Below are 12,753 nucleotides of genomic sequence, written 5' to 3' on the forward strand. Positions count from 1 at the left end.
ACACAAAGGTGCCTAGAACAATGAGGACATGAGAATCTTCCTTTAGGAAGATTTTTTCCCCCCTCAGCAATTTAATATAAGACCCACTAAGAACTGGGACCCGAGCTCCTCACTCCTAGTGGGTACTCCAGGCTGAATGCAAGGGACCACAGGCTGCATGGCTTTCTACAGTGCACACATGTGACCTGTTTAACTACAGCAGAACACAACTGACCAATGACCTGGGGTACCACTCCAACACAATCTTGGCGGAAAAGATTTAATGTCAATATTCACCCATTAGGATGTACAAATAAATAAATAAGCTCAGAAGAGCAGACAGAAAAAAAACCACAAGTATGTAAACTGCCAATTTATCTCCAGTCTCAGATACTTCACTTCTAAAATACTAATACACAAATTATCTAATAAAAAGATAAAGGACGTTCAACATAAATATTCCCAAACAAAAAATAAAATCAAGGATAAATGCTATCTCTTCCTATGTATCAAGACTACAAATAGCATTTAAACACTTTATTATTCAAATTAAGAAATTATACATTTTGTCTGATAATGGTCATTGTCTTAAAAGAGTCATTCAGTTTTCCCACATTTAAAAGTATATTGCTAATTCTGGTCACCTAACCCAATAGCACAAAGAGCCTCCAGGCACAAAGACACTGGACTTGGCAGAGATTCGGGGTTTGGAGTCCTCACCAGCTCCATGTTGGTCCTTGCATACTGGCCTCCTAGATGCTTCCCTGCTTCCTGTTTGCAGAGGCTGTGGTCACCTGGCAACAAGCGGGACCCTGATAAAGTGCCTAAGTGAGAATCACCTGGCCTGATGCTCTTCCCTGACACACTCCAGGGATGCTGTCTTCTCATCCAAACAGCAGCAGGAAGCAGAGGCCTAGCAAGTCTCCCCAAGATGCCCAAGATGATGGGCAGTACTGTACTGCTGGGCCAGGAGGGCGCGTGGATCACGGAGAGACGCAGCCCGCCACTTTGGTTCAAATGACTTTAATAAAAGCTGCAGTGCTCACATCCCCCAGTCACCAACTCACTGCAGGTGACAGTACCTCAGGAAGCACAGGGCCGACCCTCCTCCTCCTCCGCCTCCCGGAAAGCTCTCCAGGTACAAAGCAGAGACAGGAAAAGAGCAATGAGGGCAGCAGCCACCTCACACCCACACAGCCATGTCCAAACCTCATGATGCAGGTCAGTAGGAGTCTGAAGACAAGCATGCGAGTCCCACCTGGGGGACATGGCTTAAAAAGCACAAATAAAATAATACTAGCGTTATCCATTTTCCAAACCTAATCACTTTGGGAAAAGGCAGCAGGAAAAATGCCTTCAGTTTTTACAATTAGGCTTGTAAACAATCAACCACATGAGAAGCAGTGGCTCAGGGCTCTTTGTATCAGCCCCAGATTCAGCTGCCTGACCCAGAGGGAATATGAACTGGGTCAGCAAGGCCAAAGCTTCATCTTTGGTTAATTTCACTGAGTTGCCACTAGTCTAACACCTGTGCTCTTCTTGGCAAAATTACTAAACCAGTCACATGGCACATAACAATGGTTAAGTTATGTGAAAAGCAATGTCCATCTATGTAAGTGACTGTTCACAATAAAATTATCTTAAAAAAAAAAAAAATCAGAAAGGGAGGAATGCCAGAAAGAAGGCCTGAGGAGAGCCGCGGGTCCCGCCTGAGTGCTCTCGGGGGTCTGGCAGGTGCTGGCTGCCTCTGGGTCAGATCAAGTTCCCTGGGCTCAACTCAGCTAAGCTCAAAGCCAGCAGCACACTCGATGGCATAAAGCAGCTTGCTTCGCAGCAGGGCTTCGTCATAAAACTCTGGGAGCTTGAGCAGGTTCATGCAGGTGCTGGCTGTAGGTAGCCGCTCAAGGTCCGAGCCTCCATTGTGAATGCAAAACGCAGGGTACAGCTCCTAGAAGACAGGACACAGGACACGGTTAGAGGGATCTGGCGTAGCCTGGAGCCCAACAGAGCTTGCTATACTAGAGAGGTACTGTTGCTCCGGCAGCTGCCTTTCTTGTAAATATTTTTTCTTTCTTTTAAAAAAGGTTTTATTAGCTGGGTGTTGTTGGCGCACGCCTTTAATCCCAGCACTCGGGAGGCAGAGGCAGGCGGATCTCTGTGAGTTCGAGGCGAGTTCGAGGCCAGCCTCGTCTCCAAAGCAAGTGCCAGGATAGGCTCCACAGCTATACAGAGAAACCCTGTTTTGAAAAAACAAACAAAACAAAACAAAACAAAAAAACAAAACAAAACACCCAAAAAGTTTTATTAAAAAAAAAAGGTTTTATTTTAAATTATGTATTAAGTGCATATATCCAGAAGTGTTGGGATACCTTTTTTTTTTTTTTGGTTTTTTGAGACAGGCTGGTCTTGGAACTCACAGAGATCCGCCTGCCTCTGTGTCCCGAGTATTGGGATTAAAGGTGTGTGCCATCATGTTATTTTGTTTGTTTTTTAAGACAGCGTTTCTCTGTGTAGCCTTTGCTGGCTGGCCTCAAACTTAGAGATCTACCTGCTCTTGCCTCCTGAATGCTGAGATTAAAGGCATGTGCTACCATGCTTGGCTACCTACCCCCGTTAAAAAAGAAGAGTATTTTTGTTTTAGGTGTATGAGCATTTTGCCTGCATATATGTGTGTGAACCATATGTGTGCCTGATGCCTAAACGGATCAGAAGAGGGCATCAGCGCACCGGAACTATAGTTATAACAGTTGAGGTATTCTGTAAGAAGAGCCACTATACTTAACCAGGTTTTAATGAGCAATCTCTTCAGCACCTGATATACATCTCTTATCAAGTACTCAGGAAGCTGAGGCAGGACTAGTCCTGGCTTACTCTACCACCTGGCTGGTACAGATTTGAGATGCCTGCCTAGCACACCCCTTGTTGCAAACGTCAACAAGATGATGCCCTGAAGAGAAAAATGGTACCTGTACATCTATCTGGCTGGCCACTGGGAGTTTGGAGGTCTGCTCTTGAGGTGCTGTGACTGGAGTAAAGGCAAATTGTTTAAGGCCAGCTGATGGGACACTATGTTGTTCATTGACAGTATTTCAAGCTGTGTCTATCATCCCACCACTTGAAAAAAGCTAGCCTTTCGGGGTGGTGGTGGTGCATGCCTTTAATCCCAGCACTTGGGACACAGAGGCAGGAGGATCTCTGTGAGTTCCAGACCAGCCTGGTCTACAAGAGCTAGTCCAGGATGGCCCAAAAGCCACAGAACGAACCAGCCTCGAAACGAACCTCCCCTCCCCACCCCCCAAAAAAGAAAAAAGAAAAACACTACCCTTCTGTGCTAAGTTTTATGTCAATTGACACAAAGCTGGAGTCAATTGAGAGGAGGGAGCCTCAGTTGAGGAAATGTGGGTTGTGACCCTTTCACAGGGTTTACCTAAGACCTTTGGAAAGCACAGATATTTAAATCATGATTCATTATAGTAGCAAAATTATAGTTATGAAGTAGCAAGAAAAATAACTATGGTTGGGGTCATCACAATATGAAGAACTATATTAAAAGGTCGCAGCACTAGGAAGATTGAAAAACACTGCTGTAGAGCATTTTCTTTTTTCTGTTCTTGATTTTTTTTGAGACAGGGTTCCTCTGTGTGTAGCCCTGGCTGTCTGAGAATTCACTCTGTAGGCTGGCATTGAACTCACAGAGACCTACCTGCCTCTGTCTCTGGAGTGCTGCAATTAAAGGTGTGCACCACCACTTCCTGGCTTCAGAGCATTTTCTTAGTTTGTGATTGATGGAGGAGGGTCCAACCCATTGTGGGTGGTGTTACCCCAGGCTCAAGGTTCTGAGAGAGCAGGCTGAGCAAGCAGCTCTCCACCACAGTCTCTGCATCAGTTCCTGTTTTCAAGTTTCTGCCCAGCTTGTGTACCTGTCCTGACTTCTTCAATGATGAATATTGATATGGAAATGTAAGCCAAAGAAACTCTTTTCTTCCCAGTCTGCTTTTGGTCACAGCAATAGTAACCCTGACTAAGACACCTTCCCTCCTCCATTTCTTTTTTCTTTTTTTTTTGGGGGGGGGGGAGGTGTTGAGAAAGGGTTGTATTGTTTTGGTGGTTGTCCTGGAACTTGCTCTGTAGACCAGGCTGGCCTCGAACTCACAGAGATCCGCCTGCCTCCCGAGTGCTGGGATTAAAGGCGTGAGCCACCAATGCACCCCCCCTTTTTTATTTAAAGATTTATTTATTTGTTATGTATGTAGTGTTCTGTCTGCATGTATGACTGCAGGCCAGAAGCGGGCACCAGATCTTACTACAGATGGTTGTGAGCCTCCTCGTGGTTGCTGGGAGTTGAACTCATGACCTCTAGAAGACCAGCTAGTGTTCTTAACCACTGAGCAATCTCTCCAGCCCCACCCCCTCCAAATTAAAAGAATATTTAACTCATGAAAAAGAAATGGTCCTGTTTTTTCTTTCTTTTTCTTTTTTTAAAGGTGGGATGGAAGTCAAGGCTTGGACATGCTAAGCAAGAGCCTTATATGTAAGCTGTATCACCAGTCCAAGATAATGCTGAATAAAAGCAGTTTTTGTTGTTGTTGTTTTGCCTCTCTTTCTTTCTTCCTTCCTTCCTTCCTTCCTTCCTTCCTTCCTTCCTTCCTTCCTTCCTTCCTTCCTTCCTCTCTCTCTCTCTTTTTTTTCTGAGACAGGGTTTCTCTGTAGTTTTGGAGCCTGTTGCTCTGTATACCAGGCTAGACTCGAACTCGCAGAGATCTGACTGTCTCTGCCTCCCCAGTGCTGGGATTAAATAAAGGTATGCGTCACCACAGTCTGCAAAAGCAGCAGCTTTTGACAGTGAACAAAACAAAACTCAACAGTGGCCCAAATGGGAAGGAACAAATGTTTTTCCTCTTCTACCTAATCAGTGCTTCCCATTTGCTATGTTGAAAACAGATTTTGTTAAAAGGAAAAGCAAATCCAACAATGTAAGAAATAGTAGTTACCTTACAGCTATTACAGCAGAATAGAGAAGAAAATTTAAACAAGATCCCCATTGTAACAGTGTCCTCTGCAGGAACCCGACACAAGGCATGACACACTAGCTGTATGGAACTGACACTTGAGCACACTGATGTATGTGCCTTCTGAACTCAGCATGTGTTTCATGTTTCCCTCACTGATTAAGAACATAACCTGGAAAGGGCTAGGCCTGGTGGTACATACATGTCTTTACTTCAAGCACCTGGGAGGCTGAGTTACACAATAGAGACTCTATCTCAAACACAAGACCTAGATGAACTATGTTGGGTAGATAATGTGCTAAAGCCCTTATTGGGCTCTGAGTGTGGGGTTGCACACCTGCAAATTCCAGTACTTGGGAGGCTGAGGCAGAGGTCTATTGTGAATCCCAGGCCAGTCTTGACAAAGTTCATTTTCAGTGAAAATGCCTGTGTCTCAAAAGCAAAAACCACAAACAAGAACAAAGCATTCTCTTTTTATCCCTAATTACAACATACTGTGTCACTATGAATCTCCCACAAAGAACAGGAAACAAAAGAGAACCAAGCAGCACTACATCCCACATGCAGTTCTGAGGACACAGGGGCAACCAGCGCCTCACCCACTCAAAGGAACAAAAACAAAAGCACCACAACCTGCTGGCTGGTTCTGCACACCTTTAATCCTAGGACTCTGGAGGCAAAGGCAGGCAGATCTTTGTGAGTTTGAGGCCAGCCTGGTCTACAGAGAAAGTTCCAGGACAGTGAGGGCTACACAAAGAAATCCTGTCTTGAAAAAAACAAAACAAAGCAATAACAAAAAAACAAAACTACCACAAAGGAGATAGAAATATTTGATGGCAGGGTCAGCAGTTCCTTTGTAAATGGAAAGTTCTAGATAAACTTCATGGTGAAACATCCCCCCTCCCCCCACCTTCTGGAGACAGGGTTTCTCTGTGTAGTCCTGGCTGTCCTGGAGCTCACTAAGTAGCCAGGCTGGCCTCAAACTCACAGATCTGTCTGCTTCTGTCCCCTGAGTGCTGGGATTAAAGGTATATGCCACCACCAACAGGCAATTGCCATATTGTATTGTTTCTTTTATAACGCTAATTGAGTTTCCTACCTGGAGTCTTAAAAGTGAAAAAATGAAGTTCTTTATTGAAATCTGAGTCAAGGGCATCACTTTATACATAATTAAATACAACAGGATGGAAATTAGCATTAATTCAGAGAGAAAAAAATCAATTTACTGTGTGGACTGATGGTAACTTAACAATTATTCTACAGCATTTAATGATTTTTTTTTTTTTTTGGTCTGCAACAATCTCATTTATTAAATATACCAAGTTCTAATTAGCTTAGCAGATGCTGTTCTTCTCCAGTATCTGGACACAGGTGCTCTTTGAGTTTCTTGCTATCTACAGCACCTCCCTCCCTCCCTCCCTCCCTCCCCCCCTCCCTCTCCTCCTCCTCCCTCCCTCCCTCTTTGGAGCACTCATAGGCACCTCTGAGAAGCCACAAGGTCAACATGCTTTTTTTTTTTTTTTTCCCCACTCTAATGTCTGACTTGACAACTGTAAAAACTAATATGGAATTCTTTTCTGTTTTGGAAGACTGGGTCTTGTTATGTATTATGGGATGGCTTGGAACTACTAGCCCTCTTGCCTCTGCCTCAGCCCAACAAAGTTCTGGATTACAGGCATGTGTTACAAATAGCTTTTCCTTTTTTGGGGGGGTGGGGGGTTGAGACAGGGTTTCTCTGTAGCTTTGGAGCCTTTTCTGGCACTTGCTCTGGAGAGCAGGCTGGTTTCAATCTTAGAGATCTGCCTGCCTCTTTCTTTGTCTCTGAGTGCTGGGATTAAGGAACATTTTTACACCCTCATTCTGCCTTCAGCCCTACATCTACCTTTATAGCTGCGCCTTTAGGTAGGAGTCACAGAAAGAGGTCAATGCTCGGACTTTCAGATTCACACTACAGTAATTTGCTTCTTCTAAATTTCTGAGCACCTCCAGCTCATGGTGTCAATTACCAGATGACTTGGCCTTCTTCTAGGATGAGCCATCATAACAAACGCTGTCATCTGTCCTGAGGACACTTCTTGAGATGACACCCCAAAACACTCTTAAATGAATCTGCTTATATGTACCTAAACTGTCCAGGACACATAGCTGGAAGGAAAATAAAGGATATACCTAACCTGGTAAGGTTAACATAGACCCCAAATCCTAGCACTCAAGACACCAAATCAGCAGGACTAAAGAGTTTGAGGCCAGCCTGGGCTAAATAGTGAGTTCAAGGGTAGCCTAAACTACAGAGGCACAGAGCAATATTGTCTCAAACAAAAAACAAGCAAAGGGGTCAAGACCAGGTTGCAGAAACCCACAGAAACAGCTGTCCTGAGAAAGTGGGAACTCATGGACTCCAGTCTGACAGCAGAGGAACCAGCATAGGACCGAACCAAGCACCCCCCCCCCCCCGCGCGCGCGCAAGTGGGTGGCAGTTGGGTGGCCTGGGAAGTCTATGCGGCGTCTGGCAGTGGAACAGTATTTATCCCTAATGTATGAATGGGCTTTGGGAGCCCATTCTCTATGTAAGGATACTCTCTCAGCCTAGATACTCGGAGGAGGGCCTAGGTCCTGCCCCAAATGTGTCAAGACATTGATGATCCCCCATGGGAGGCCTCACACACACCCCTGCCCAGTGGATAAGGGGTAGGTTGGGGGCTGGTGGGGTCATGGGAGGATGGGAAGAAGAGGGAACTGGGAATGGTATGTAAAATAAGATTGTTTTTAATTTAAATAAAAATTTATTTAAAAAACAAAAAGCAAAAACCATGCCCATGCAACTGGGCGTTGGTGGCGCACACCTTTAATCCCAGCACTTGGGAGGCAGAGGCAGGCGGATCTCTGTGAGTTCGAGGCCAGCCTGGTCTCCAGAGTGAGTGCCAGGATATGCTCCAAAGCTACACAGAGAAACCCTGCCTCAAAAAAAAAAAAAAAAAAAAAAAAAAAAGCCCATACATGCCCTATTTGGCAGCACACTGGATCATTACCTAGAAGACAGATTCTTAGGGACAAGTAGCATCACATCACTTCACCAAGCCTGATACCTGGAACAGGTTAAAATCATGGCTGCCTAGCTCCATACAGCAGTATGAAGCAGCTGGCCCCAAGGGCCTACAAATGTCTTTCTAACAAGCTCTGTGGTGTTGCTAGAGCTGTACAGACTCTAAACCATGGTATCAATACACCATGAACAAATTCCTCTATTGTTGATCATTGAATTGTGGTGACTTACAGGAATCTATTTTAGGGAAATACGAATTAAAATATCCAACAAGAGGGAAAAAGATAAGCCCCTACCGTGCTTTGAAATGACTCAGAATTATAGAAGCAAACATGGCCAGGTCAGTGGTTACAGTGGGCAGAGAAGTCTCTTTTCCAGTTTTGCCACAGCACATGTCTGAGGGCAGAGGACAGTCTTGGGTGTTCTTGCCTTCTACCTTATTTGAAATCAGGATCTGTCTTTTTTTGTTTGTTTTGTTTTGTTTTTCCAGACAGGGTGTCTCTGTAGCTTTGGAGGCTGGCCTGGAACTCACTAAGATCCACCTGTTTCTGCCTCCTCAGTGCTGGGATTAAAGGTGTGTGTCACCACCACCTGGCCAGGGTCTCTCTTTTGTTCATTAAGTGTATTATTTTTTGAAATTCACTCACTCACATTCAGGGTGCATACACGTGGCAATCTGTGAGAGTTCATTCTTTCCTTCCTTCATGTGGGTCATAGGGATTGCACTCAGTCTGCCAGGTTTGGCAGTAGTTTTAACTACTGAATGAGTATGCTGGTTCCACATATCTATGGGCGCGTGTGCTCTCTCTCTCTCTCTCTCTCTCTCTCTCTCTCTCTCTCTCTCTCTCTCTCTCTCTCTCTCTCTCTCTCACTCACTCTCTCTGTCTCTCTCTCCCTCTCTCTCCCTCTGGCTGGCAGGAAATCGTAGATACCTACCTGCCTCTGCCTCCCAAGTGCTGTGATTAAAGGTGTATACCACCATGTCATCTAAAATTTGTATTATACTTATTCTTTTGTGTGTGTTTTTGCATGATATATGTGTGAGAGCGCGGTTATGGACGTCAGGAGTTTGTTCTTTTCCTTCCATCACATGGGTTTGGGGATTGAGCACAGGTTGTCAGTTTTGGCAGCAAGTGATTTTCTAAGTGAGCTATCTCATCACCTCCTGGTAGGACATCTTGTTGGCTCCACTATGTATAAAGAATATACATATGTATAAAGTATGAATGCTGCTTCATTTTAGTTTATCATGAATATAGGAAATATCATTAAATGTCTCTCAAGCAACCTTTTTTGTGTGTGGTATGTTTGTATGGGTGAGCCTGAGTGTGTATGTGGAAGAGGTTGAGAAACTTCCAATTGCCCTCTCTCTCTCTCTCTCTCTCTCTCTCTCCTCTATATATATATATATATATATATATATATATATATATATTTGTGTGTGTGTGTGTGTGTGCACGCAAGTGTGGTGTAGTGCATATTGAGATCAGAGGACAACTTTTTTTTTAAAAAGACTTATTTATTTATTATGTATGCAGTGTTCTGTCTGCATGTGTGCCTGAAGGCCAGAAGAGGGCACCAGATCTCAATATAGATGGTTGTGAGCCACCATGGGGTTGCTGGGAGTTGAACTCAGGACCCCTGGAAGAGCAGTCAGTGCTCTTAACCTCTGAGCCATCTCTCCAGCCCCCAGAGGACAACTTTAAGGAATCTATTTTCTCCTTCCACTTTCCTGGGAGCTTCCAGTCTCCACTTCCCAATGTAGTGTGGAAGTACTGGATTACCAATGCACAGTACTGAACCAGCATTAGATTCAAGAAGTCAAACTGGCAGGGAAAGTAACTTTACCTGCTAAGAAATCTTGCTGGCCCTTCATTCAGATTTTTGGTTTTTTTTTTTTTTGGAGGGGGAGGGGTTCAAGACATGGTTTCTCTGTATTGCTTTGGAGGCTGTCCTGGAACTCACTCTGTAGATCAGGCTGGCCTTGAGCTCACAGAGATCATTCAGGAGCTCACTCTGCCTCCCGAGTGCTGGGATTAAAGGTGTGCACTGCCACCAATGCCCGGCTTCTTCACTCATGTTTTTAGGCCAGTCTTCCACTGAACTTCAAGCTTGCTAATTCAGCTTGACTGGCTGGCCAGCAGGCTCCAAGGATTCTCCCGTCTCCACTTTTCTAGTGATTCGATTATAGGCCCAGCACTTTTCATTTGAATACTGGGTGCCTGTTTGTTTTGGAGACAGCAAGGTCTTACTGGCTCTGACTGGCTTGAAATTCACTATGTAGACAGTCTGGCCTCCAACCCACAGACATTAAGAGTCCTGGCCACCCGAGTGCTGGGATTAAAAGCATGTACCACCTTGCATGGTAGGCACTAAGTAATTTAGGTCTTCCTGCTTGCATGGTAAGTATTTACTAATTAACTGAACTATTTCCCCAAACCCCCAATAACTTTAATTACTAAAACTGACAGGTCGGCCAAGTTATATGAGATTAACACTAATTTTCAGGAGTAACCAAACATGGCTATGATAATATAAGGCAAGTAGGTAATAACAACCATTACCAAAAATCTACTTCTGTTCATCTCCATCACACCAACATTTTTAGCCATGTATTCTTCAATTTATAGTGGAAAGGGATTACTACGGTGATTTCAACAATTACCACAGCACTTACTACTTAGAATGGAACAAAAAGACAACAAACACAGAGTGGTCAGGCCTGTATGGTTTAAAATAAATGGCATGAAAGATGCATACCTTGAACCCCAGGAGAGGGGGGCGAGAGCAACTTGTTACAAACTTGAGTAACTTGCGCTTTTCTTCATCAGTGAAACCTTCTACAACTCTCCAAAAGATTTTAATAACAGGATGATCAGCAGAATAGCCCCCTATGACAAAATGAACACACTATATATTAAAAATAAAGCCAATGCAGAGCAGGAGCAACAAACTTGGGAGTAAAATACCCATGTTTTGAGGGGCCTGTCAGAGAAGACAGTGGATTTTATAATAGCCAAACTGAAAGATACTTGTTGTGGTAATTTGAATGTAATTGATCCCCATAATCTCACAGGGAGGTCGGTTTTGTTGGAGGAGATATGTCACTGGGGGGTGGGGGAGCTTTGAGGTTTCCTACGTCCAGTATGTCAATCCCTGTCCTGTTCCCTGAAGGCCAAGATGTAGCCAGCAGCACATCTGCCTGCACTGCCGTGCTCCCCATCATGAGGATAATGGACTGAACCTCTGAAACTGCAAGCAAGGCACCCCAATTAAATGTTTTCCTTTATAAGGTGTCATGGTCATGATGTCTCTCAGTGCTTGGCATGAGATCCTAGGCCATGCCTGGCAGGCCACATAGTTAACCTTTACATAGCAGCTCCTTAGAACCTCAGCTCAAGAAAAGAACTTGACCCAGTCCTCCACCCAAAGCTCAGTCACCTAGGCAACCCTTCCTGGACCTCTTACTCATGAACTCTTTACCCTGCTAAACATCTCTTTGCGGCTTCCTAATATCCTGCCTACACTAACACCTGGTGCACAAACAACCCATTCTACCCCTCCCCATATCCTGCTCTGCCAGCTATAAGCTAGCCTGAGAAAAAAGTAAAGTTTGCCACTTGATCAGAATCCTGTCTTGTGGTCGTTCTATGTCTCTTGTCCCCATTCCCTATCCCTGACTCTCTTGCCCAGGTTGATGTCCTGTAGGTCGGGACAACTGGTGCCCAGTGTGCGGCTGGATAGAGTTGGGGACCTGGGAACTTCAGTGCTCATTAGAGGGACAGGCCTGCCCATGCAGTGAGGCATCCACAAGGTCAATTGTGAGCCTCGGTTGGAGGAAGACCCAGCAGCCTACTCAGCGCTTGGGACTTTCAGTTCATGAGCACCACCTACGTGGAAAAGGTGAGTAATGGGACAAGCATTTAGCAAGGAAGATTTATTTCTTTCTGGGATCACAGAATCCCTCATGGCTCGAGAAACTCTGGTTAAAAAGAAATAATTAAAAAAAGTTCTTCCTCTTTATTGGGGATCTTTGTCCCTGTTTCTCCCAGGAAGGAACCATTAATGAAAAGAAATGGGCTAGAGTTGGCAACTGCCTCTAAAAGAGTTGATCGTCTGACAACATGGCAGACCAGATGGGTTCATAAGACACAAAGTACAGCAGTACTGTGGGGGATGGGGCCAGGTTAGGGAAGGGTCACTAGTGAGAAGCCCATGTCAGGTTGGTTTAAAAAGTAAAAGAAAGCTTCACACATCACACAATCTTTTTAATGCTATTATGTTTGAAGCTGCCAGCGCTTCTTTGTTTCTGCACCTGGCTTGTGGATCCATGGCGAGTTTGTCCACTATTACAGTGGCCAATGGTGGGGGAGAGGAGTTCAACGTTCTCCTTGTCGATTCCTGATGAATGCTGGGAAGCTGCAAGTGAGGTCATGGAGTTAGGGAGGTTAAGGTTGACAGTGATACTAAGCTGGCTCTGCAGTGCAAGAGGGGAAGGAGATGTGGATCTCAGGAGGGATTTTGGGTCCTGAAAAAAATCCCTGTCCAAATCGCCACTCTTGGCGTTTCCACTTTTGCTTTTTGCATGAGCCAGAAATGTTTTCAGTAGTTTCTTTTATTCTCTTTTTTCCCTAAAGGAATGGTGATGTAAATCTAATATAATGCTTAGGAATAGAGTATACATGGGGGCTGTAAGTGAGACCTCACAAACAATTGAGCTGT

The 12,753-nt window shown here is 44.6% G+C and overlaps 1 protein-coding gene across 1 annotated transcript in view; it reads right to left on the minus strand.

Moving 5' to 3' along the window:
• Positions 1–245: 245 nt before the first annotated feature.
• The window catches only part of Ube3c (ubiquitin protein ligase E3C), a 99,380-nt gene continuing 86,872 nt past the window's right edge, over positions 246–12,753 (minus strand). The window contains exons 22-23 of the mRNA XM_027428639.2: positions 10,792–10,922; positions 246–1,927 (exon numbers count right to left, since the gene is read on the minus strand). Coding sequence (XP_027284440.1) covers positions 1,757–1,927; positions 10,792–10,922 — 302 coding nt within the window. The 3' untranslated portion in view covers positions 246–1,756. The remainder of the gene's footprint in view (positions 1,928–10,791; positions 10,923–12,753) is intronic.

Source organism: Cricetulus griseus, chromosome 8 (genome assembly GCF_003668045.3).
Source record: "Cricetulus griseus strain 17A/GY chromosome 8, alternate assembly CriGri-PICRH-1.0, whole genome shotgun sequence".
Lineage (NCBI taxonomy): Eukaryota > Metazoa > Chordata > Mammalia > Rodentia > Cricetidae > Cricetulus > Cricetulus griseus.